The sequence below is a fragment of the Quercus suber genome, unplaced genomic scaffold, assembly GCF_002906115.3.
Source record: "Quercus suber isolate HL8 unplaced genomic scaffold, Cork oak 2.0 scaffold_633, whole genome shotgun sequence".
In the NCBI taxonomy this organism is placed as follows: Eukaryota; Viridiplantae; Streptophyta; class Magnoliopsida; order Fagales; family Fagaceae; genus Quercus; species Quercus suber.
Genome location: NW_027070075.1, coordinates 38,650 through 61,118, shown reverse-complemented (window position 1 = coordinate 61,118; position 22,469 = coordinate 38,650). Strand labels below are relative to the sequence as shown.

General features: G+C 33.0%; 4 protein-coding genes across 4 annotated transcripts; 1 reads left to right on the top strand and 3 right to left on the bottom strand.

Annotated features, from left to right (window-relative positions):
- The first annotated feature begins 1,043 nt into the window (after positions 1-1,043).
- On the top strand, positions 1,044-12,499 carry LOC112034616 (ascorbate transporter, chloroplastic). Its single transcript, XM_065765490.1, has 9 exons — positions 1,044-1,295; positions 2,855-3,471; positions 3,788-3,895; positions 5,571-5,726; positions 8,041-8,256; positions 9,421-9,708; positions 11,379-11,444; positions 11,678-11,762; positions 11,997-12,499. Exons 1-9 carry the CDS (start codon positions 1,241-1,243, stop codon positions 12,092-12,094), a joined length of 1,689 nt encoding a protein of 562 aa, XP_065621562.1. The 5' UTR covers positions 1,044-1,240; the 3' UTR covers positions 12,095-12,499.
- Positions 12,500-13,724: 1,225 nt separating this feature from the next.
- LOC136064142 (uncharacterized) lies at positions 13,725-14,884 on the bottom strand. Its single transcript, XM_065765499.1, has 2 exons — positions 14,775-14,884; positions 13,725-14,338 (listed from the first exon to the last, which is right to left on the bottom strand). Exons 1-2 carry the CDS (start codon positions 14,877-14,879, stop codon positions 13,751-13,753), a joined length of 693 nt encoding a protein of 230 aa, XP_065621571.1. The 5' UTR covers positions 14,880-14,884; the 3' UTR covers positions 13,725-13,750.
- Positions 14,885-15,377: 493 nt separating this feature from the next.
- LOC136064139 (protein ALP1-like) lies at positions 15,378-16,462 on the bottom strand. The gene is made up of 3 exons (XM_065765489.1): positions 16,238-16,462; positions 15,934-16,159; positions 15,378-15,832 (listed from the first exon to the last, which is right to left on the bottom strand). The coding sequence occupies exons 1-3, from the start codon at positions 16,460-16,462 to the stop codon at positions 15,378-15,380; spliced, it is 906 nt and encodes a 301-aa protein (XP_065621561.1).
- A 1,466-nt stretch (positions 16,463-17,928) lies between these two features.
- On the bottom strand, positions 17,929-22,291 carry LOC111984548 (serine carboxypeptidase-like 10). The gene is made up of 5 exons (XM_065765488.1): positions 22,042-22,291; positions 20,456-20,601; positions 18,402-18,478; positions 18,174-18,296; positions 17,929-18,069 (listed from the first exon to the last, which is right to left on the bottom strand). The coding sequence occupies exons 1-5, from the start codon at positions 22,182-22,184 to the stop codon at positions 17,929-17,931; spliced, it is 630 nt and encodes a 209-aa protein (XP_065621560.1). The 5' UTR covers positions 22,185-22,291.
- Positions 22,292-22,469: the final 178 nt, after the last annotated feature.

Genomic DNA, 22,469 nt, shown 5'->3' with positions numbered 1-22,469 from the left:
TTCTTATTTTCTAGAAGTAGACGTGCGCTTCCACATCCTACATCAAACGCTTAGATAATATGTCTCAGTACAAATGACTTTTTAGATTTATCTTCTCAGTAATATCTCTTCATTTTTTATAAATAAGCTTGCAAATCAAATTTCTATAAATTTTGTCTCACCTATCAAAGGGTTATCCAAAATTGTTATTTGCAAACTTTTGTCTTAATTATATCATGAAATCGATTTGCTTGTAACCTTTTAGCAAATTCAATCTAAAAAAAGGGATATCATTGTAAATATCAACCTAAGTCCAGTTCAATTTTTTATTCTTCCATTGTCTCTGCATCTCTCCGTTTTCTACCTTTCAATCTTCTTCTTCATCTTCTTCACCATCATGATCATCTTGTCTCTTCTTTGTCAAAATAATAATAATAATAATAATAATAATCATAGTACAAAATAGTCTTTATAACTAAACACCTAAGCATTGTTAATGCTCGGCTTACATTAAAAGCATGTAGAACCCTTTTTTAAATTTAATAACAAGACAAAATCATGCCGTAAGCATTAGCTGCATTACAAACTACAAAGCCAAACTGCCACGTGTCAGAAGAGAATATTCCATGGATCGTTTTAAATTCAAAACGCAACGTTTTGATGCCTTGTTTGAGGTCAGTCCCTTTCGCGGGTGACACTTCCCGATTGAAACTTTTGCGATGGAGAAAACCTCCTCAGTGTCAGGACTAAAGATTTTCCTCTTTTTTTTTTTTTTTTTTTTTTTTCAAATTTCCGAAACTACTCATGCCCTTGCCCTTTATTTACCAACTCACCCAAACTAAGAAAAACCACAGCAAATGCGTTTTGCACGGAGGTGCATTTGGATAATTTCGTACACTTATTGATGTCCTCACTACACAATTGGTTAAGCAATTTCTAATTTTGTACGTATTTTCTAAATTAAAAAAAAAAAAAAAAACGTAAAGAGGATTATGTGCCACGTGTCAGCGTCTCGACCCTCCTTTTCTCGTGTATAACGCCACTGAGATTTTTCCCGCTTTTGTAACAAAAAAAACACACACACACACACACACACACACACACAGAAGAAAAAAAGAAATAAAATCTGCACACAATTCATATGAAGCTCTTGTGTCATCCTCTCTAGCTTAAAACGAAGCAAACCAAAAACTGGAAACGGCGTAGTTTACTGATGCTTTGAATTCTGAAATGCTATAGCAACAATCTTCGCTAAAGAAAAATGGCCATCGGCGGTTTAATTTCGAACCGGAATTTCGGTTCGTTTATCGGTTCAGGTACTGTTTTTTTTTGTTAGAAATTTGTGTATGTTTTTTTTTTTTTTTTCTTTAGTGAAATTGATTATTAAATATTATTTTTATTTGTTGTTTGCTTTTGAGTGCATGGGCTTGTACCATTTTTTACTGGTGTGAGCGGTTTTGTAGCTGCATTTTTGTGAATTCTTGGTTTTGTTATTGGATTTATCGAAATTCGGTTTCAATCGGACGGTTCTGCTTTTTCTCTTTGGAAATTCATTTTTTTGTGCTTTTGTGGAGTTGAATTTTACTTTCTGTAGAGTAGAGTAGGGCAGTAGAGCAGGATTATATGGAATTTTAGGTGCTTTGTGGTATTGAGCTGAAAAATTAAGCTGCATGTGAAACTTTCTAGAGCGGAATTTGGTTTACTACTGAGTACTGACTTTTGGATAAAGTTTGTTTTATTAATTAACTCAACGGCTTTTCGGTTGAGGACTATTTTTTATTTTTTTAAATTTAAATTTAAATTTAACTTTTATATATATATATATATTTTTTTTTTTCTTTTATATAAATATTAATTATTATTATTTTTTGTTGAGAAGCTATATAAATATTAATTAATTAATTAAAATTTGATGTTTAAAGGCACTGATAGAAGTAGATGGGCTTTGGAGCTATGCAGTTTTATAATCAGTGATCGGTTTTGGAAACAAGAGCAGGATTTTCCATTTCCGGCTACACGCCGCACTTCTATTAGTGCTTGTTATCATTATTATTACAACTATTATCTTCTTCCTAATCTATTGCAGTATTTTCTGAAAATTGTCTAAGGTAATTGTGTGTATAATCAACTCATGTGCAACCTTCTATCGTTAGGAATATCAAAACCCAACGAAAGCCCATTGTATTATACTAGTTAAGGTTAATTGTATTAGGAAAATCCTAGTTCTCCTTTGTATAAGTCATCCTAAGTATACTAGGAGTCTTGTAGCCCTGTGATTTAGTCTAGGAAGTGTGGTAATGGGCACGGGTACGACACAGAGACTCGAACAACTTCTAAAATGACAAAACTTAGGTATGTGCTATTCCTTAGGTTCATTTCATAAGATTCAGCCATGTAGATACTTAACTAAAAATATACTTTCATTTCATGAGAAAAAATTCACATGGTAGAATCTTAAAAAGGAACTGTACCTAAGTATGCCACTAGCATGGCCGTACGGCACCCCAAATGAAGTGTTCATGCTTCCTAGGATTTAGTCTATTATAAATACCCTTCTCAATGGGTTCATTGTAACATATAGAGTTCAATAGTAAAGATTTATCCTTTTTGAGGTTTTCGTTGTGGATGTTTGACTTGTGTTCTTTCTCTCTCTACTTGTTCATGATCTTTTCTTATACTAACATGGTTTGGAAAGCTATGTCCTGCATTTTCTTACAGTTGTGAACTCAATGAATTAAAGAAGTTGGGGGAATTTCCTAAATGGGTTAATGTCTTATAATTTCCTAAGATGTTTGTTCATTGATAATTTTAGCAATACTGAACGCTGTTTGTTAATATCTGCTTTATGATGCACTTGAGGTTCTAATGTTGGCAGGAAAATTATGTCAGACAGAACATGCCGTTTCACGTCAGAGAGGAGAGCATTCGGGTTTTGCTATTGCTGTACCACAGCATGGACATGGGAATATGTTCTACAAACACATTGGTAGTCTGAGGGCAAATGGTGCTTTATCTAGATGCTCATATGGAACGTTTCTGCATGCTCCTACTCCTTCGGATGGGCAAGTTCTAAAGCCAATAGGAACGTTGCATGATGAATGGAAGCAGTCTCTTCCATCTCCCTTGCAAACTATTTTTAGAAGCAACTCTAGGCAAAGAGTCTATGGACGGTATCAATGCTATTGTTCTTCAGATTCTGCTCAGAGCATTAAGATTAAAAGAAGAGGGCTGAATACATTAGGCATAAAAACCAAGCTATGTCATATTTCTGAGCCTGTTAAGTCAAACAGGTCCTGTACTTATTACAAGTCTGAGGAGTATGACATAACAGAAGCGAAAGTGGACTCACTGACATCAACAGAAACATCAAGTGAGGCTGTTTTAGTAGAAGGAAACGTGGAGGAAGTATCTCCTTGGTGGGAGCAGTTTCCCAAACGCTGGGTGATTGTACTGCTCTGTTTTACAGCATTTCTGTTGTGCAACATGGACCGTGTGAGTATTTTAATGTTATATCTTTATTTGTATGCCACATCCATCTTCTCATGTATTTTCACAGCTAGCATCATTCTTTTCCATTTCATGTATTTCTAGTTGTTGTACCTTTCATTATAAATGAGTATCTTTAGAGAGTTTTAAGGTATCTCAAGTTTATATGGAAATTCTAGGTTTAGAAATATCTCTAACTTGTAGTAACTTAGATGTTCACTTCTTGGTGAACATGAGCACTGCAAAAAAATCCAAGATGCTTGCTGGAAAAATTCATCATATTTGCAGTACCTTTCTATTGCTAACTGAATTTTCACTTTAGGTGAACATGAGCATTGCAATACTTCCAATGTCGAAGGAGTTTAACTGGAACAGTGCAACAGTTGGCTTAATTCAGTCCTCCTTTTTCTGGGGCTACCTACTTACTCAGGTTTCACTCAATATACCTGTAATACTTTAGCATTATTTGGAAGTGCATTTAGCTGGCTATATACTTGTAAGTGCATCATGATGGATTTAGTCAAGTTTCTACCCCTGAGATTTGTGGTTGTGATGGTTTCACTTATATGAACTAGTTGCAAACCCACGCGATGCGTGGGAATATATAATTATTTTGTAATATGCTATAATGCATAATTTATTCTCTAAAAATTATTAAAAGTAATTTGTACTCCTTAAAAAATTTATCCATTTCCGTTCTATTAATTTGGACTTTTCTTAATAACTAAATCATGGAATCAATGAAGAATCAAAAACCAAAAACAATATCTATACATATCTATACTATATATAATAATGGAAGTTTTGAAAAAAAACTTTCTTTCTTCTCTTAAAGTTCCTTAGAAATGTCTTTGGCCACTTGAGAAACCTTTATTGTCAAACTCTCATGTATCTAGATTAATGATCCTAGACCTTGGAAGAACCAAATTCCACATTTAGCATTATCAAAATCAGATAAAAATTAAACCCCCAACCATATTTTGAGATTTTCTATTTCCTCATGAACAAAATTTTGAGGTAGATTTTTTTATTGTCTATTGAATTGCAAGATCAAATTATTATGTGCTGCACATAATAAGAAAAAGTGTGCTAAACATAATATTTGTCGAAGCCAAACAAAAATTGAGAAAGGTTACACAACAAAAAAGAACCATTGAGTCAAAAAATATGAAAGTAATAATTGGAGTATAATTACAGCGTATACTCTATATTGTTTCAAAACAATCATAGGTAAATACATTAAACTTTGGTTTTCATTTCTTCCTTTTTTACATAGAGTTAAACAAATGTCAAATCTAAGAAAACTAAAATATCAAAGATAAACAAATTGAACAGGTAAAACACAAATATAAAATAAAAATTGTACAACATGAATATGAAGTAAGAAGTTGTTGTAAAGATTTCTAATTCTTGAAAACCCTTCTCATAACCGACAAACCAATCCTAGCCACCCATAGCCCCAAAGTGATCACATTGTTGGCAACCCACAAAAAGGCATATCATCCACAAACTTTAGAAATCCAATGGAAAAACCGAAGTTGGGGGAAAAGAAAAAATAAGAAGGGAAAGGACAAACCTCAAAGGGACTTTCCAAATCTGATGCCACTTTGGCAACTTTTGCGGAGGTAGAGAGAGCAATTGGAAATTTATAGTGTTAAAAATAACATAATCACAGGAGTGGCAATTGAAGGGTTTGAACTTCAAAATAGCGAAACAATTTTGAAAGGGAAAATGAAGAGTTCAGAATTGGAAGAATGCTAAATTAATGGTGAGTTGGATTTAATGAGTTAAAGAATGTTAAGGTTGTTCATGGTAATGTGTAAAGTTGCACTATTTATTTATAGATTAATATTGTTTAAAAATTGAAGGAAAAAAAGAAAAAGAAAAAAGTTAACATGGTTGATGATGTGGCTCAACTGGAGCCTAGTAACAATAAATACTACACTTAAGCTTTTAGATATATATAGATTGGCACTAATACATGTTTTGGTCTTGTGCATGCTCGCACACACATAGTTGTCTATTGATCCCATCCACTGTAAGTGAGAAATACTACTTTCAATTCTTTGAATCTAACAGTCTTTTTATACTTTTGTGGCATATAGATTGTTGGAGGCATTTGGGCAGATAAAATTGGAGGAAAGGTAGTATTAGGTTTTGGGGTGGTCTGGTGGTCAATAGCAACAATTTTGACACCTATTGCTGCAAGAGTGGGGCTTCCTTTTTTGCTTGTTGTGCGTGCTTTTATGGGAATCGGTGAGGTTGGTCTCTTCCAATGATGCTGTTTTGTTTCTGTTATTCTTGGCTTGTCTACATCAATTAGATTTTTAGTTACAGACTTATCAAAAAAAAAAAAAAAGATTTTTTAAATGTCTATATCTGAGGAATGAACAAGTCATTCTTGTCCTGCCTAATCTTGGTTGTTTTACCAGGTTTTAAAGTTCAACCTAACGGAATCAGGACTGCTCTGTGTCTTGCCATGGTTGACCATGGCTGTATTTGCAAATATAGGAGGCTGGATTGCAGACACACTTGTGAGCAGAGGTCTTTCAATAACAGCAGTTCGTAAGGCAAGAGTCAATATTCCTTAACTTTGAAACGTTAATCATGTACAATTAAATGTTGTACTATATCAATGTTTATAGAAATGGACTATGTAGACACAAACAAAAGATATTAGGACTGATTTTTATCATAAAGTATTATGATGGTATTCTGTACATTGGTACTGCATATATTACCGATTTGCAATTGTCTATTGCATATGGCTAGTGTCCTAATGGTATTACAAAGCAACCATTCCATGGTTAATATCAATTAAGCTACAAGTTCTTTTGGAGATGATATCTGTTGACTTTTTTTGATAATTTGGTAGTTACAACTGGGGAGGGGGGATTTGTACCCTCAATGTCTCCGTTGGAAACACCATTTGATGCCAACTAGATGACATTTTTCCAACTAATAGTGGATAATTTTTTGAAATAGAGTTCTTGGAAGTTTTTTCAAGATGAATGAATGATTATAGTAACCCTCTTTGATAAATTATTATTATGGTAAATGAGCAGTTTAGATATAATTAGTGCTTCTCCTATTTCATATCTTGAACTTCAAATCCTTTTGATGTTGCAGATCATGCAATCGATTGGGTTTTTGGGCCCGGCCTTCTTTCTTACACAGCTGAGCCATGTGAAGACACCTGCTATGGCTGTGCTATGCATGGCATGCAGTCAGGTTTGAGCTAGTTTCACAACAATATCACCATAGCTTGAATTGTGTATTTTTTCCAGCTTCTTAACTAATGTTAAAAGGTACAATGTAAGAGGAAATTATAATTCATTTGAGTAATATCCCATTCAGAGAGGTGATTTGGGCAGCTAAAATGTCATCTTTCACTCCAGACTATAGAAATTGAGTGGGTACTGACATTAAGAAAATTAAGATCATATTTCATTTATGAACTCTTCTGTCAAAATTCTAGCACCTTTTACAAAAAATTACGAAGAAACTATTTAAGGCTATTTCTATACCTGTGGCTGACATTGATTAGTTTATTAAGGATCTATAGCTGACCTCAAAATTTTGGGACTAAGGCTTGATTGTTGTTGTTCTAATAACTAGTATGCAACCACAATATTTATTCTGTATATCTATGGTGAGTTTTTGAACAGTCATATTGTAAAAAATTGGGAGTTCAAATAATTTTCCTGTCCCTTTTTTTTTTTTTTTTTTGTTGTTGTTGGGGGTGCTTTTTTGGGGGTGGGGNTCAAAAAAAAAAAAAAAGATTTTTAGTTACAGTATCTGCTCTAAATTATGGGGCATTTGTAATGTCCTAAATACAAAATCCTGCAATCAGCACCTCAATTCAAGATAAATTTGCAATGTCCATTCCACCGTCCAAATTATGTCTAAATTAATATATTAATGGACAGATTAACCTTAAATTAGTGTTATGATTGCAGTACTTTTGTAGTTTAAGGCACACATTGCAAATGTCCACATAGTTTAGGGTGGATAGAAGTCCACTAATCTATTAATTTAGACAGTGATTTGGATGGTGGTTTGAACTACAGTGTTGATTGCAAAATTTTGTAGTTTAGGATGTACATTGCAAATGTCCCAATAGTTTTGATAGATAACTGCAATGAGCCTTTTATTTTTAATCATGTGGTCAATTGAGCAACTTTCTTTCTGCTTTATGAAATGGCAGCCCCAGCTTTGTAAATGATCAGTAGTACAAAGGACAGATTATCCAGCCAGAAAAGTGTGATGAGGACAGTGTAAACCAATTTAAAATATAATTAATCATAGACCTCTTTCAAGAAATGAAAAGTTACAAACCCATATGTACATTGATAATTATTTTCTTGTAAATTTTAGATTTGTTATAGCTCAAGATATTGTACCTTTATTTATTTATAATAACTGTTCTAGTGACACATTGAAAGTTGAAATTTTCTGATTTGAACTAAGTCATATGTAAGCTTCTTCCCTACTAGAGATAGATTTCTTCTTCTTCTTTCCATTGGTTAGTAGATAGAGGATTCTTGTTCTTAACAGTAATAACTTTCTTCACAGGGTGTTGCTATGCCTGCTATGAATAATATACTTTCTAAGTGGATTCCAGTGTCTGAGAGAAGTAGAGCACTTGCACTGGTATACAGTGGCATGTATCTTGGTTCCGTCACAGGGTTGGCTGCCTCACCTCTTCTTATCCAAAACTTTGGATGGTCATCTGTGTTTTACTCATTTGGCTCTCTTGGAAGTATTTGGTTTGCATTATGGCTAAGCAAAGTAAGATTTTTCTCTCTTTGGCTATTCTCCAATGGAAAATGAAAGGTGTCACCCTGTTGGAAATATGTATATCATTCATATCATGCACAGTGTAATAAAAACCAAGATCTACTTTTGATTTTGCACAAATCACAATTTTACATGAATCTTGAAATTTAGATAAAAACTCACATTCATTTGATGCTCTAAATAGAAAACCCAATAAAAAATCTTGCAACACTTTAATCTTCACTTCAATGACTTGTGTTGGCTAAGAGAATGGGCTTTTCCTTTATTGAAACTCCTAGAAGTGTTATGCTTGTGGGTAGAGGGAGTTTTTTTTTTTTTTTTTTTCTCTCTCTCTTGCTCTTGTCGAGCCTATGGAGTTTTCTCAACAAAATTCTTTTTCTATATTGGCCACCCCTAGGGGTGTTTAAATACATAGCTTGTGGGACTAGTGGAAAAATAAAACCTAACCCTTTTGGACTTTGGACTCCTATTATCTTATAACTAATCCAGAGTTACCGTTATTATATTTTATATTTTACTTTGATATAAAAATATAATAATTGATATGATAAAGCAACTTACATTTAATGTTTGAGTTCACCATCTTCTTAGGATTGAGAATTAATGCTCTTTAGCAGTCGTGGGCTTAATTATTCAAGTTATGGTAGTTTAGCATAATAACTTTCAATGATCATATTCAATGTTTTCTAAATACATTAACATATCAATTAGAAGTCTCTACTTCCATAATCAAGAAAAATTATTATGATTGATGTATTATAATTTTATCAGATGAAATACCCAATTTCATCTCCAACTACGAAAAGCTTATGAGTTATAAGGGAATTGTGATTTAGATCTTCTATATGTTAATCTCATTAACTTGCCTAAATCATGTACAATGTAATCCATGGATTGTTTATCAAATGAATACATAGTGCTCAATGTTCATATAAGTTTAGAAAATAGAACACTCTTATTAATGAAAATGTCATACAAATTGGTAATCTTAACAACACCCCCCCCCCCCCCTCTAAAAAAGAAGAAAGAAGAATTAAAGCAAGAAATATGATATCCTGTTTTAGGCTGCAAGATAAAATTGGATTGGTTCAAGTTGAATTTCAGATGTCATTCCACGTAAGTTAACTCTACTATTCCCTTTTTTTTTTTTGCCAGGCATATAGCTCACCAAAAGAAGATCCAAAACTTAGTGTGGAGGAGAAAAGGTTTATATTGGGTGGCAATGTGTCAAAGGAACCTGTTTCAGTCATTCCTTGGAGATTGATTTTATCAAAAGCACCTGTTTGGGCTCTTATAATCTCTCACTTCTGCCATAATTGGGGAACATTTATTCTATTGACTTGGATGCCTACTTACTACAATCAGGTACTTGACCCATTGTCACTATTTGTGTTTATGTTTCTCACATTCCTGTTATTCTACTCTCTCTTTCTCACCAAACTAGTCCCTTGCTAAAAGCACAAGTTATAAGAAAATAGTAATAAATTCTTTCTGCCTACTTAGTTTTGTACTAGTTTTCCAAAATTTTCCTTAAATTTTGATTTGAGAGTAGAAAAGTAAATACGTCACTTGTAATTAAAGCAAAAACAAAAAGGTTCTTTTAGGAAAGTAATGTAGTATACAAAAAGAATATTTGACCTAGAGCGTAGACACTTTCTGTGAGACTTCCAAAAGGGATATATAGCCCAAGTTTTTGAGACAGAGAAAGGATCATTTATATGGATATATGTTTGTTGACATAGAAATATGAATGTGAAATGTGGAAATGATTTCTTTATTTGTGACATATTCATCCTCATTTTCTGTCTACTAGTGTGATTGTTTGCTTGGAGACTGACTTGCATTAAGTTGAAATCAGCTCTGCAGTCTTTGATTAGTACTTGCTACCTTGCTTGCTTTTTGATGCATGATCGTCTCTCAAACTTTGAATTCTCTGACCTTTAAAAAAAACGGGGGGGGGGGGAGGTGGCATGTGATCTGCCACTTGATATCTGCTGCGACATGCAAATAATTAATTCTGACCATAATCATAATTTTAAAAGCATTACTCAAAATTCTATTCTCTGAGAATCAAGAGGGAACAACTTTACTTCATTTCAAGTTATTAAAATTGACATATTGTCAAAATTTCCCAAAATCAAAAGTTTTTAGGAAAATTGAGCATGGTAAAAGTAGCAAGGTGTTACTTTTTATGGCCAAAAAAAGTCAAAATGGTTTTTACTCAAATTAGAAACAGAAATTACTGAATGTCAGCAGACATTTCAGTAAACGAGCAGCAATTTAGATTAAGCATACACACCCTGCGGTAAACAACTAGCCTTTTGATGTATTTTTGGTAGTTTTAGCTAAAGACATTTGAGGGGCTTACATAAATAGATCAAGTATATCCTTTACTGATGATGAATGTTATAATCCTCTTGGTTGTCAAGCTGCAATAGTCTCTAAGAGAAGACATGTGAGTTCTTGTCATTCTTTAGATGTCCTTAGCTAGTCTGCATGGCCCTTCTTATAGTACATTTCAGGCGTTGATAAATCTGAAAACAACTGTTTATGCTTTATTCAAATTTAGGTCATATAATGTGGTGTTTGGACATATGTTGTGTTTATTCTAGTCCACTGAGTTCTGCATGGAATATGAATTGGTGGTCTAATAAAGAATTATGAATGCAATTAGTCAATTACCAAAATTAGAACTAAGCTTTGACTTTGAGAATAAATTCTGTTCAGTTGCAACTTTATGATCCTGTGGATTGCTACCTTGGGAAGGAAGGCCAGGCATGTACCTCAAAATTAGAAGTTTCTGTATCCTGCAATGAGATGACACAATGTTTCTATTTAGTAAATAGAGAAGGGAAATAATTAGAAATTAAAACATATAAAAAATAATTAGAACCTATATGTTGCTCTAAATAAGTGCAGAAGGGTGTATTGTAAAGGCTTGTGATGAAATGCGCATGAAATTTCATATGCTCTTGCTTTATTTGTAATATTAGTTGTAGAAGCAGCACCTTTTAGAATTTTTATTCTTATGAAAGCCATAAAATTAGCGGCAAATTTTGATTCTGTCAAAACTTTTGTTATCTAATTGACTAACACATACTTTTTCCTCACAGGGATCCGATGCATTTTCACAATCTGGTCTCTATTCCAATCACCAAGACATTGGACCACGCTATTCTGTGAGTTATTCCTATTATTCCTTCCTTCTTCTTTTTCTTTTCCCCTTTTAGAAATCCCATAACTACATTATGATCTGTCTTGTCCTTTAATCAAGTTACACTTTTATTTCATTTCTTCCGCAAAAAGCAATTAATTTATTTAAAATTTAAAATGTCTATAGAATTAAAAGGTTAAAAAGTATTTATTATTCCAAAAGTCAAAAAAAGAAAAAAGCTATTGACATTAATCGCAGGGAGTTTTGTTGGGACTGTCAAACACGGCTGGAGTGCTTGCTGGTGTATTTGGTACAGCTGCAACTGGTTACATACTTCAACGAGGTAAACAAACCATACATCCACTACATGAGAAAAAGTATGAACTTCTGCTGTACTGGTGCCATTTTCGTCAGGGTTTTCATCATTTGTGAGGTCCAAATGGTCCCAAAGGGGCAGTCTTGATGACAGTGGTGCTAGTACAGTGGGTGCAAAGAAACAATTTGCCACCTAAAATTTGCTTTTCTTATGAACTTTTTGTTTCAGCTCATGTATTCTTTCCAACTCTTTTTTCTATAGGTTCTTGGGATGATGTATTCAAGGTGGCTGTTGTGTTGTACATCATAGGCACGCTGGTCTGGAACTTGTTTTCAACTGGAGAAAAAATTCTTGAATAGAAAAATGTGAGAATGGCAGGGAAAGATGCAATGGACATAACTATTGAGATCGATCAAGTTATAAAGAGATGGAAGAAATATAAAAAACCAAGCATTATAGGTTCCATTTTCATCATTTGTGAGGTCCCTTAATTTGCTCCAACATCTTTTGGTTTTGACTTCAAAATCCTTTTTATAGGTTCCATTTTCTTTCATTTCGTTTACATGGTATAAGGCAGAGAATTTACGGGTAATTTGCACCCACGAACCAAGTACATTTCATTGAAGGGGACCTACTAATAACAACTCAAAATTTTCTTGGATGAATCTACATCATTCTTATTGTATGCCTCCAAAGAACAGCAATATTATCTCTACTTTCTATCTTGTTAGAGATCTGAGACATTTTAGTTTCCTTTGCATTCATGGTGCTGCCTCCTTTTAGTAGTTTCTTACTTTCTTTGCATATATAAGGCTAGAAATTTTGTCAATTTCCTATTTGGATTTGATTTTTGTTATTGGGTTTTCTTGGTGTGGAAGGTATGGAAGGTATGAAAGGAAAATTCGTTATTGAATAAGGATTGGAGCTTCAGAAATAGGTGTTGTTGCAAAGGTTTAGAAATAGGTATTGTTGCAAAGGATTGGTGGTTTTGGTCCAAGGGTCCTCCCATATAAGAAAAGAGAAGATTCTTAGAAGAATATGAATTGAATAAGAGAAGATTCTTAGAAGAATATGGATTGGATTTTTCCTAAGAATAGTTTGAGTGTTTGTTTATTTTTGTGTGAGAGTTATTGACATTTAAAATTTGGGGTTGTTTTCATTTTGGCATGTTAATTATGTTTGATTTTGCTTTTATATTGGTCCTATAGTCCATTTTTGCTAGTAAATTGATCGTTAAATGCAAGATAAGCGTAGACTATTAAGACACACTACTCATTTAAGTCCATCTCTGTTAAAAATTTGACTAGGTATTGTCAATTAAGACACCTCACTCATATAAGTTTACTCTTGTTAGTAATCTAACTATAAACTATTAAGGCTGCGTTTGGTTCGCGTAAAACGTTTTCCGGAAAATACATATTTTCCGAAAATGCTATTTTCCGGAAAAGGAAAATGTATTGAGGTTATTTGGCTGTCTCGGAAATCGTTTTACAGAAAATCAATTCTGGTGTTTGGTTCGGTCAAACATTTACGGAAAATGCTTTTTGTTTTACGGAAAATCAATTTTTATGTTTGGTTCAGGTAAACATTTTACGGAAAATGAAATCCATTTTTTCCGGAAAATCAATTTTCATGTTTGGTTTGTGAATTAATTTTACGGAAAATATAAAATGCCTTACAAATTTCAACTCCTGCATTATCTAGACAAACCTGTAATAATTAGAAACTAATCATCCACTTTAACATACACCTGCATTGCGTATACATATCTGTAACAGTACAAAAATAATCATCCACTTCAACATCAAAAATAATCATTTAAATATACCGATAATATTAATATAAAAATAGCCACATTCATCGTTCATCATTGTCATTACACCTCCATGGTGTACAAAAATGATACCTACTCGTGGTATCTGAATGGTACAAATACATAATTTCGGCAATTGTATTGTCCCAATAATACAAAGTACTATATATATATATAATACAATGGTAGGTTAATACTAGTTCTACAACAAAAGTGAATTCATAAAGCTACCATCACAGTCTACATGAAACAGGCAAGTCAAAGTTGTGAGAAAAAAAAAACTATCCAACCACATCTTTCGCAGCCTAGCATTCTTGGCTAGAAATCCCAGTGCTACCTTCTCATTTTCACACAGATGGTCAAACGCAGTTGCAAGCATTTCTTCATTATACCCATCCGCCATCATAGCCATAACCTCATTATAAAGAGATGTGTAATCTACCGGGCCCCGATTGATTTCTTTAAGAGCCGTAGCTATTTCCTTCAACTGATCAGACAGATCAGTCAAAACGCTATCATCAGCAGTAGAAGGTGCACGACCTCTTTTACGGGACTTGGAAATTCCCGACCCAGTTGTGGATGACTCAACTACATTCTTACCTTTTTCGAGCACATCTTCCTCCACATTATCTGCAACAAATTCAGCACTGTCGCCATTATCTGGCTCATTTTCATAATCTATATAGGACTTTGAAAAGCCACCTGTGGCTGTGTCCTTGCCCACGACAAGAGCTAACTCATCATACATCTCTATTTTCTTGTTTAGAAACTCTGCATGCTTTCGATGCGCCTGTAAGGGAGAAAGGAACATATAATAACAATGCAATAATTACTTCACTCATAAATTCAATATTCAATGCATTATTCATGCCAGTAAACAAAAAAATCTGTTATTACATGAAAAATAAAGTGGGTGTCCATCCTTGTCAAATTAAACATAAAATCATGGTGTGGAATAGATGCTGCATTTAAACATCTAGCTATGGTAGTGTGACATTACTCTAGGACTAAAACTTAATAAATCATGATAAAGTTTACTTCACACCATTATATAATTTACTAAAACTTCATCTAACCTCTAACATTTATTCATAGATGTCTTCTTTGAAATTATGAATATCTTTTCAAATAAATTCTTTGCCTTCAATTTCCAAACTAAAATTTCAATTTATGGACAAAAACATATATTATCATTTATATTAAGAAAATATAATTGTAAGGCATACCATGACTTCTTCTTGGTACGTATTTGCGTCGCATGTTATCATTTTGAGATTATCATCCCAACCGAAGCCACTCTTCTTTCGAAGTTTCTCAATAGTGGACCACATGGTCCTTAGAGTACGCATTCGATTGTCTACGTAGGAGGGGTGGCACTCAACCCCAAATTGGGCACTTATCTCCTTCGCTATAAGAGCGAAGGAGCCTGCCCTAAAGGTGCTAGAGGGCTTGTTGCCCTTTGCAGCCTCCTGTGCAAGTATCCTCAGCATCATTTCATGCATAGGCGGCAGCCACCTAAATTGCTTGCTGGTGCTCATTTTTTCTTTGCCCTTTGACATTACTACATATGAAAATTGTATAGTCAGAGTAGCATTTATTAATGGAGCTCGGAATATGAACGACAAATCAAACACGCATACAACCACGCTTATAAAATGTGTACAACAGAATGAAACATGCTAACACGGAAAATAACAATGTAATACCATCAAGTAACAATGTAATGCTGAAAATACTTGTTCATTACGCCACTAGAAGTCTATAGTAAATACATTGTCTTTACGAAAAATAAAAACACATATTACAATTATAAAAATGTAAATAAAGTACTACTCTCCACTCCTCATATAATCAGACCACATAGCTTGGCATATCTCATCTCTCTTAGCATTCCATGTTCTACTGTCTTCAACGGACTCCCGATGTGATTGTGTTTCTTGTTGGGGGTCACTAGACTCTACTTCGTTCATTGCATCTTCCATAATATGGTCATTTGGTTCAACCCCCATAATGTGATTATGAACCACACAACATGCTAATACTACTTTGACTTGGGTTTGAAAAGACCAACATGGTTCTGCATCCAACACTCGAAAACGTTTTTTCAACACACCAAACCCTCGCTCAATGGTAGTTCTCAATGAAGAGTGTCGGAGGTTGAACAATTCTTTCTCATTCTCAGGAGGACGATCACTAAACTCTTTCAAGTGATATCGCACACTCTGATAAGGTGACAATATTTCATTTTTATTACCATACCCAGCATCACCAAGATAATATTTACCTACATATATTCAAAAATAAAACTCAATCACTACTATGCTTAGGAAAATGTACAGATTTATTAAACTAATAAACCAAAAAGGTGAAGTAATTATATAATACCGTTGGGAATTGAAAATCCCCCTGGCCTAGCAAATGCATCAGTTAACACACGTGAATCATGTGCACTGCCTTCCCATCCAGCCAATACATATGTGAACTTTAAGTCAAAACTAATGGCAGCTAACACATTTTGCGTGGTTCCATCTTTGCGACCACGAAATCTTCCTTGTATTTCAGGTGGCACAGATGCACGAAAATGTGTACCATCTATTGCTCCAACACAATCCTATTTTTGACACACATAATGGTTTAAAATTACATAAATCTACACAATTTACAAAAATACACAAGTCGCAATATTTACCTTAAAATATGGGTAGAACCTTCTGCTATTCCTTATCTTTGGAGGTGTATCTTCGCTACGCAGTCTTATTAGAGCTCTATATAATTTCAGGACCCCCCTAAGGACAATATTGAAATATCTATGAACAGTCTCAGTTGATCTATAGATCCGACTACCCATTACACGGAACCTCACATTATGACCAATAATGTGTAAGAAAATGAACACTTGTTCCGTAACAGGCATGTGGATAGTCGGGCGTACGTGCTCCCCCTCAGTGAGGATGTAACATAACTGGTGAAAAGCTCTAGGCTTCATCCTAAGTTGATTCACACAATTTATCTCACTTCCATGCAGAATACTATTTATGTATTCCTCTCTCTCGGCTGCATGATTAACATAAGGCGCCCTAGGCAATCGTCTATGTCTACGTCGCAATTTCCTTAACAATGTAACCCCCACAAGGAGGACAGATGCAATTGAGGCAAGAATTGCAGCTTTGGTTTTTTTCTTCATCTAACAAAATCACAAACACTGTGGTCTAAGACGTATGTAAATAAAAACAACCACAAACAAAAAACATCCAAACCACATTTATAACGAGTACGAAATCACATTGCATTCTATTTACAATGAATGTTTACACCATCACAAAACCATCACATTGATAACTGCACATTGATATCATCACAATACCATCATGTCTCAATTTATTAGTCATCACAATACAATTTAAACACACACATATTCTACCGCAAGAAAATAATAAAACCAAATGCTGAAAAATTTCATACAATTTGTCATGTCTCAAGCTTGAAAGTATACATAACCCAATAGGTAACATAATAACATTTGCTACATCAAAGTATACATATCAAGCTCCAAAACTGTATACACAAAACCCAACTAGCCAAATTTTACACAAACCCAACTAGTCAAATTCTAAAAAAAAAAAAAAAGAACTTGGAAATACAGTGTCCACAAGCTTTCCATGCACCTACAATTGCATTACATGTGAATTCCCCCGCAAAAGGAGCTGATGATCAATGTATAATTTCTTAACACAACTAACAACTTTTACTGTCCTTCATACTTCTGTGTTTCAACTGAATTTATGTGTTTCAACTACAAAAACTTCTGTGACTACTTCTAAAGCAACCCCTGGAAAATGCATGCAAATTGCTCACAGTAAAATTATAGGAACAACAATGCAATGTGCAAAACATTATAACATATGCAAGTGTAAACATTATGTAAAATTATTGCAAATTGCTCACAGCAAACATTATGTAAAAGATAACTAAATATTTATAAATAAATAACTAAATATTTATAAATAAATATATAAATATTTATTTATAAATAAATATATATAAATATTTATGTAAATATATAAATAAATATATAAATATTTATTTATAAATAAATATGCATATATTTATGTAAATAAATATATAAATATATATATATATATAATGCCATCGGACTCAATCTAAAAAAAAAAAAAAAAAAAACCATCGGACTCACCGTTAAGTGTGGTGGTGAACGGCGCTGAAATCGGCGAGGTGGTGGAACGGCGTTGAGTGGATCGGACTCGCCGTGACTGGTGGTGGTGGAACGGCGTCGAACTCGGCTCGGTTACGTCTGGTTTCTCGGATCGGAGGTGGATCAGACTGTGCGGTTATGAAATCGGCGATGTGAGCTATGGGTTCTCAGATCGGGATGTCGATCGGGCTCGCCATTGAGTGGTGGTGTGGAACGGCGTCGAAACCGGCTCGGTGACGTCTGGGTTTCTCGGATCGAAGGTGGATCGGTNTTTGATTTTCCAAAAATTGAGGGTGCAATTCCAACCACTGCATATTGAATAAATTTTGGAATTAATTACTGGATAAAATTTGATTAAAAAAAGCATATTTTTAGCCAAATATATACTCTTGGATTCCACTTTCTTACACACCTTTCGTAGAAACTCATGAGTTTGTGCCGCAAATTCATAATCATCCAAATAATAGCCATCTAAGCTTTCTGAATAAGAGAATCCAGCACCTACTGGTCCATCCATATATATAATATTGAGACTCTGAAAAACCATCATCATATTTCAGTAAGATGGATTAAAATTTTGTTACAATTAGGTTGACATAAAATGTGCATAAAGATCAAATTAATGCAATTAAATTCATACCTGCGTCCATGCCCATGGATTATCTTTAAGTGTTGGTAGGCTCCCGTTGTAATCTCCAAGTTTGAAGGTAATTGGACCTATATAATATGAGATATACATTTAGAAGATTGTTCTTCATAAAGGAAATATCATTAGTAAATCACACACAATATATGTTGCCTCAAGGACCTAATTGAAATCTTGAATCCTTTACAAATTGTCCTTTCTCCTCCTCCCCCAAGATTGTGTTTGGTTGGCATGAATATGATGTGAGAATTTAATATTTTTAAGAGTTGTCAAAATTAGGAAGTTTAATTCCAGCTAGGCCAACTGGAAAAAGTTTATTATATTCGAATAAAAGATTTAGAGTTCAAATCTCACATACACCATAAATCAATTTTTTTCCAATGATAAAGAGTCATCATCATAGAATGGATTCTATAAATTAAAGTTCTATCGTATTTATAAAAGAAAATTAAAATTTTTGGAATATCCCAATTATCACAGTCCATGGGATTCTAAAGTCTCATTCAAAAGTTAAGAATTTTAATACCATCTACCACACTTAATTAAAATTATAATAAATCATGCCCAAAACTAGTTGACCTTTCTTCTTCTTCAAGTCTCACCTACCGTGGATATATTGTTTTCACCTCATGAAACTAACATAAAATTCTTAAGATTTAAAACTAGATTTTTAACCCCTACTAACATTGAGATCTAATTTATCAGGAATTCAAAGACTTGAGTTTAAACTCACATAAATCTTAAGAATAGTTGGAACTTGGAAATACTTACGTCGGCTTTAGAAGTTGGAGATTTATAGGGTTTTAAAGAAAAGACTGCTCTGTATGGTTTCGGTCCTGAAACTATGCATGCACTGTGGATGAGGCCCTAAAATAATAAGACAAGCCGAAGCCCAAGCCTAAACCCAACTCCTAAATCGACCCAATTCTAGAAATTCAACTAAGAGACCGTTTGGGGTGGGTGGAAAAGCTGAACGCGTTTGCGTTTCAGTTTTTTTTTTTTTTTTTTTTTTTTTTCACGGATTTCAGTTTTTTTACTGTTTATGTACTGTAGCGGATACTGTTCAATGAACAGTAGCCGCAAAGTTTGACTTTTCAACCCAAATTTACTGTTTACGGACCCACAATTTTCACTTTTCAGCAACTTTTTCATTAAAAATGGGTCCCACGGTACTATTCACACATTTAAAAATTATTTTGCTACAGTGTTTTCAGTTTTCAGTTTTCAGTTTTCAGCTGTATCCAAACAGGCCCTAAGTCAACCCAAATGTGATCCATTTTGGTGGGCTTATGTGGGGTTGGTGGGAGTAAGAGAATTCCCCTCCCGTCATGCCAACAAAACAAAACAACATTTTAGTATATGAAAAAAGCCATTTTATTTATTTTACAGAACTAGTTTTACAACCCTTTCTATATCTCATTTTTTTATTTTACAATACACTACATTAAAATAATAATATTATATTTTGACGCACACAAGCAAGTTGTAAAAAAAGAGTTACACAATGCTACATTGGGTATGTAAATAAACATGACACTGTAGCAATTTGTAATTTTTTTCTTTTTCTTTTTTGTTTGTTATCTTCTTTTTTTTCTTTTTTCTTTTTTGAAATACTTCAATAGTGTTATCTATTTTGCAATTTTTTTGGAGTTTAAAGTAACCCAATGGAAATATTCTTACAATTAGTTTATAGATACAATTTTTTTCATAACTATTGATATGGCCTATTATAATTAGTGTATAATAAAAACAATATAGATGATGCTATGTGTAACAGTGATATTACTTTATTCACAACCAATTATAAAAAATGAGAAAAGTGGAGATACATTTTTCTAGAAAAATATATTGTCAAACAAATTATCAAAATAAGGAACTAGACTGCAATAAAAATTCTCTTTTAGTTTTTTTTTTTAATGAATCATTTAAGCTCTAGTAAAGATGGATATGACAGCCACTGCGATATATATATATATTAATTTGATACCCAATTAATTTATCATTAAAATGAACAAATTAAAGAATGAGTAAGAGTAGCATATATATACCACTTTCAAACATAAAACCAGCGATACTAGAGCAACCAGGGCCTCCAGTCATCCATAACATCACAGGATCTCGTGTAGGGCTCCTTTGGGACTCAATGAAGTAGTAAAATGTTTGTACGGTCTCATTATCGCCTACACCAATGTATCTACATGTAACAATATCCAACAAAAAATAAAATTAATTAGTGTCTACTATTTATGCATTATTAACATTTTTTTAGATGATAAAATTCAAGGGCAATGTGATGAATTTTAGCACACTAAACACACACAAACAAACAAAAAACCACTTATATTAGATGCTCCAAATGCCAAAAAAATTTTTTATTACTTTTTTAAAAAATTTTGAAATTATTTTTTACTCTCTCTCTCTTCTATTAATAAAAAAAAAAAAAAGATCACAAATAAAGAAATAATATTGAAATACAGTGGTAAAATAATAGAACCTATATTAGATGTTTCAAATGCCAAAAAAGTTTTTATTACTTTCTAAAAAAATTTTGAAATTATTTTATTACTTTCTCTCTTTTCTACCAATAAAGAAATTTATTTGAAAAGAAACAAATAATATTTAAATAAAGTCGTAAAATAATAGAAGTTGTACAGCATTATAGATCCAATTTTGTGGTAAGAATTATAGATATTAACCCTATTAACAAAGTACAAAAAGGAACTTGCACTTGCACTTCCTTCTCTTCTGGCCATGAACAATATGCTAGATAAAATTTGGAGAGAGAGAGAGAATTCAATTAGAATCCAATTTTGTGTATGTGTCTAAATTTATGTGGGGACCATAACGTAATTATTCACTTAAGTTTGTACCATGTCCATGTGTCCACTTAAATTTTTTAATCTTTATGTCAAGTCAGTTAGTGAGTGCAAAATATAAAGAATCTAATATTAATGAACTATGAAATAAATAAATAAACCAATTACATATACTCAATAAAGATCACCACACAACAAAGATCACCACACGTTCTATCTTATTAAAAATTAGAAGAAAAAAAAAGATCATAAGTAGTACTAAATTTAGGTAAGAATTTTAATACGTGACTAATTACGTTTACTTTTTAAATAAAATAATTTAACTAATTATTTATATTTTTATGATAAAAATTGTGTTTAATTTTAAATATACCTATACGTATGCATATGTTACATATATTTTTTTAATAAATAATTTGACTAATTATTTATATTTTTATAATAAAAATTGTTTTTAATTTTAAATGTATCCATGCATTTGAATGAGTTATATACTAGTTAACATAAAACTTCGACACACAAAAAAATAGAACTCTTTTAATTTCTTGAACACTTTTGCACTGCAAAAATATACGTATGCATGTGTTACACATTTTTTTTTTTTTTAATGATTTGACTAATGATTTATATTTTTATAATAAAAATTGTGTATAATTTTAAATGCATATATGCCTTTGCATAGGTTATATGCTAGTTAACATAAAACTTTGACCCAAAAAGAAAAAGAAAAAAAGAACTCTTAATTTCTTGAACACTTTTGCAGTGCAGGAGCAAAATCTGACCGAGCTAGAACTACAATGATGATGATAAGAACTTACCCAGTTTCAAGGGTGAATGGAAGGTCACCGGAATAGCCAGGTAGAGAAGTGACAATTGTTGAGGAGTTTGTGGCTGAGATTGCTACTACTAAACCCAGTAGAAGAAGAAGAAGTAGATGCAACCCATTTCTGAATTGAATCATGGTTGCTTTTGCTTTTGGTGCCACACTGAACGAATTAGTATTGACCAATATTTTTCGGTTTATATTTAAAGATTCCAGAATCAAACAACTGTTCTTATACAACTAACTGCTGCCTTCTCATCAATCTTTAATGTCATCTGTAACTGTAAGTCTCAGTTTGTGTTGCTTTAGAGTTTAATTAGTTGGGGTAGAGGTCAGAGGTAACAAACCGTTTGGTCAATAAAGAAATGAAATATGACACCTGCTTCTGAGTTTTTGACTTTTTCCTCTCTTTGTGGCTCTCCC

Bases quoted from the DNA above. Each gene is read 5' to 3' on its own strand.
- LOC112034616 (XM_065765490.1), top strand. From the start codon at position 1,241: ATGGCCATCGGCGGTTTAATTTCGAACCGGAATTTCGGTTCGTTTATC. The intron at 1,296-2,854 runs GTACTGTTTTTT...TAATGTTGGCAG, and splicing joins CGGTTCGTTTATCGGTTCAG to GAAAATTATGTCAGACAGAA. The intron at 9,709-11,378 runs GTCCCTTGCTAA...TTTTCCTCACAG, and splicing joins CTCTCTTTCTCACCAAACTA to GGATCCGATGCATTTTCACA.
- LOC136064142 (XM_065765499.1), bottom strand. From the start codon at position 14,879: ATGTGGTCCACTATTGAGAAACTTCGAAAGAAGAGTGGCTTCGGTTGG. The intron at 14,339-14,774 runs GTATGCCTTACA...TCTCCCTTACAG, and splicing joins CGTACCAAGAAGAAGTCATG to GCGCATCGAAAGCATGCAGA.
- LOC136064139 (XM_065765489.1), bottom strand. From the start codon at position 16,462: ATGCCTGTTACGGAACAAGTGTTCATTTTCTTACACATTATTGGTCAT. The intron at 16,160-16,237 runs GTAAATATTGCG...TGTCAAAAATAG, and splicing joins GGTTCTACCCATATTTTAAG to GATTGTGTTGGAGCAATAGA. The intron at 15,833-15,933 runs GTATTATATAAT...GAATATATGTAG, and splicing joins GGGATTTTCAATTCCCAACG to GTAAATATTATCTTGGTGAT.